Genomic DNA, 3391 nt, shown 5'->3' on the forward strand with positions numbered 1-3391 from the left:
AATAGAGCACATTTATTGTTTTCACTCTCTAGTTTAATACTGTACAATAGAGCACATTTATTGTTTTCACTCTCTAGTTTAATACTGTACAATAGAGCACATTTATTGTTTTCACTCTAGTTTAATAATGTACAATACAGTACATTTATTGTTCTCTCTCACTACTTTTAAAATGTACAATAGAGCACATTTATTGTTTTCACTCTCTAGTTTAATACTGTACAATAGAGCACATTTATTGTTTTCACTCTCTAGTTTAATAATGTACAATACAGCACATTTACTGTTTTCTCTCACTACTTTAAAAATGTACCACAGACTAAATTTACTGTTTTAACTCACTATTTTTTGTCCTTTGGAGAGGCTTTTTTCGATGAACAAAACAGCCCTATAGGTAACGACACAAAAACATATTACAGAATTAATGCTATATGCTAACACACTGTTATATTACTAAAATGATACTTATCAGTGATTAAGTTATTTGTGTCACAATCAGGACTTTCTTTAAAATATCTTAATTTAAACAAATAGTTTTTATCATTTTATACAAAGTTTTAATGTTGTAATGTTAACTTATTATTAAACATGGGAAAAACAAAACAAATATACTTAAGGAAATGTATAATAAGCAACACCCCAATAACTGAATAAGACAGATGGTTGCTTTGTTTTTAATATCAAAACCATTTTATGAATAAAGTAACTTCCACACAGACAATAACAATATCAAAATAGTGTAACAACATAACACTTAAAGGCAGCAAGAGACCTGTTTGTATATCTTGGCTGTCCTATCCACTAAACTAAGCTATTAGAATAAAGCCTAAAATCCAGCCCTTATCATTCAAATATTTAACAAGACTTCCTTTAGACTCAATTAAATTTACTGCCTCCACCACATCTGAAGGCACTACATTCCAAAGGCCAACTACCCTGTTAGAAAAAAAAGCTGAATATGACTCCTAACCTGCCAAAATTTATATTTGTGTTCTAGTCATACCATTCCAACTATTAAGTAGATAAAAAGATGATGCATCAACACTATCAATTCTCTAAAGAATCTTAAATGCCTCAATCAGATCCACTCTAACTCTTATTTTTTTCCTAGAGAAAACAATTTCAGATATCTTTACCTGTCCTTAAAAGACAAGCTCTTCCATCCCAGGTATCATACTAGTAGCCCTCCTGTGAGCTCTTTCCAACAATTCAATGTCTTTCTTAAGGTAAGGAGCCTAAGACTGAACACAAGTCAAATGAGGAAATTATCTCATTATACAAATCACTAATTAGATTTATTTGGAATATTGTTTGCAATTTTGGTTTCCTTACCTAAAGATATATACTGACTTATTGCTAGGTGTTCAGAGGACAACTGCTAGGATGGTTCTGGGGATGAAATGGTTATCTTAAGAGAATAAGTTATGAGACATCTTATGATCTTGCCAAAGTTTAAAAGATTATCCATTGAGATCAATAAAGGCCTCTAACTTCTTTAAACCAAATTGTGATGACAATAGGACAAGAGAAGTTTAAGATTTGGAAAAGACAGCTGGACTCTAGTTAATACATATTTTCTAACATGGTAATTAACTTATGGAATGAGTTACTACCAGCAGTAGTGAAAGCCAGCATCTTACAGGAGTTTATGAGGAGAACCAGTAATATCATGAAAAATAAAGAAATGGGTTTAATTTTTTTTTCCCAGTGGATGGGTATGCAAGAACAGCTCTGAAGTTGAAGGACTAATTGGCCTCTTGTTGTCAGTATATCATTTTAATAGTTTTTTGAAAGAGTGATGTCAAAATCATACTTGTGTCTTTAAGTTTCTTGCATTTACATTAATATTTAGGCTAGAGTAAAAGCAAAAGCATTAAAATAAATTGTATATAGCTTAGGTTCCCAATCTGTGGTCCATGGAAAGGTTGCATAATCATGGAATAGAAGGCATCGTATTGTATAAATCCCACTGCAAACCTGAAATCTAAAGTTTTAAAAACTGGGCTACAGAAGTACTTACTTCAAGTAGGAAGAAGATGCACAAGTGAATATCTCTTTAGGTACAAAAGATCTAAATTCTCTGTTACATAGGTTTGGAGTTTAAAAGGGTATCTACAATATAAATGTTCTTTAGTACAGTGTTTTGTGTGTTGCAACCATGTGCACTCAAAACAGCAATTTGTAAAATAAAGATTACACCTGAATATTCATAGCATCGATTGTGCTGCTGGTACCTGAGCAATGTACCTTGCATTTTCTCGAACTTCGCAGTGTTGATGCTAGTTTTTTTTTTTTTTTTTAATCAGTCACTGTGATAAACAGCTCTAACTTGTTCTGGCCACTTTCAAAATATATCTGTCTCTCACTCCTCCCGCTCAAAAAATAATAATAAAAGTAGAAAAATCAAAATAACCACCCAGGGTTCTAGCTGTGGCTATATCACATCGACATACTGTTTATTGTCTGTTCCACTGAGATAAAACAAACAAAAAATTGATGGGCCAGGGATGAAAAAAATGAGAACCACTGACCTAGATTAAATATTTTTTTCACATTAAAATAGCGATGTCTAAGTTTACATCAGAAGTTCAAATTCAAAGCAAGTTCAATTTCACGTTAGTTCGGGTAAGTTCAACAACACAGAGGTTTAACTTTAAGTTGCAGTCTAACATAAAATACAAAATTTCATATGACATAACTCCTGACCTACTTTGGAGAGCGAAGGAGGATTTTCTTCTGAGATAGTTGAAGTCATACTTCAATCCAATACTACATTAACCTGGGATTTAACTTCTGTTACCGATGATTAACCTAAATTCCCGCCTTGAGACAGCCACCCCATGTTAAGCGTTGGTGCATTTGTTCAAAGAAAAAAGGTGAAATGCGCAAATTACGATAAATAGAAATAAAGCACCTTGCTCCTTTTTCTCATATATTTGCACACGTGGTTATATATACATCTGAAAACCTTTATAGTTCATCAAGTCTTGTGTTATATATAAGCATAATTCTAAGTGCTTACGAGTGAAAACAATATATATATATATATATATATACAAAGGTGTTTCAGAAAATAAAGTCAATATTTACATCATTCCTTTCTACGTGAGATAAATCGGTAAACACCACGCCGCCAAGCAGCATTGATCAATATATTAGGTCGTTAAGAAATTAATGTCGCTTTTTTTTAGATGAAAAAACACGAACAACTTATATATCAAGACAAAACATTTATTAAATGAAATAGTCTCCATTCTTATCGATGATGCTTTTTCATCTTACAGTCAGATTGTTAATGCCCTGATTAAATAAATCACATGGCTTTGAAGCCAAAAACATGTCGATGTCCTCTTTACCACCTTCTATATTTGCATACGTTTTCCCAATAAGA

At 32.2% G+C, this 3391-nt stretch overlaps 1 protein-coding gene across 1 annotated transcript in view; it reads right to left on the minus strand.

Moving 5' to 3' along the window:
- LOC106478324 (origin recognition complex subunit 3-like) overlaps positions 1-2944 on the minus strand; it is a 30619-nt gene extending 27675 nt beyond the window's left edge. Inside the window, exons 1-2 of the mRNA XM_022381931.1 lie at positions 2711-2944; positions 343-388 (exon numbers count right to left, since the gene is read on the minus strand). Coding sequence (XP_022237639.1) covers positions 343-388; positions 2711-2755 — 91 coding nt within the window. The 5' untranslated portion in view covers positions 2756-2944. The remainder of the gene's footprint in view (positions 1-342; positions 389-2710) is intronic.
- Positions 2945-3391: the final 447 nt, after the last annotated feature.

The sequence above is a fragment of the Limulus polyphemus genome, unplaced genomic scaffold (genome assembly GCF_000517525.1).
Source record: "Limulus polyphemus unplaced genomic scaffold, Limulus_polyphemus-2.1.2 Scaffold200, whole genome shotgun sequence".
Taxonomy (NCBI): domain Eukaryota; kingdom Metazoa; phylum Arthropoda; class Merostomata; order Xiphosura; family Limulidae; genus Limulus; species Limulus polyphemus.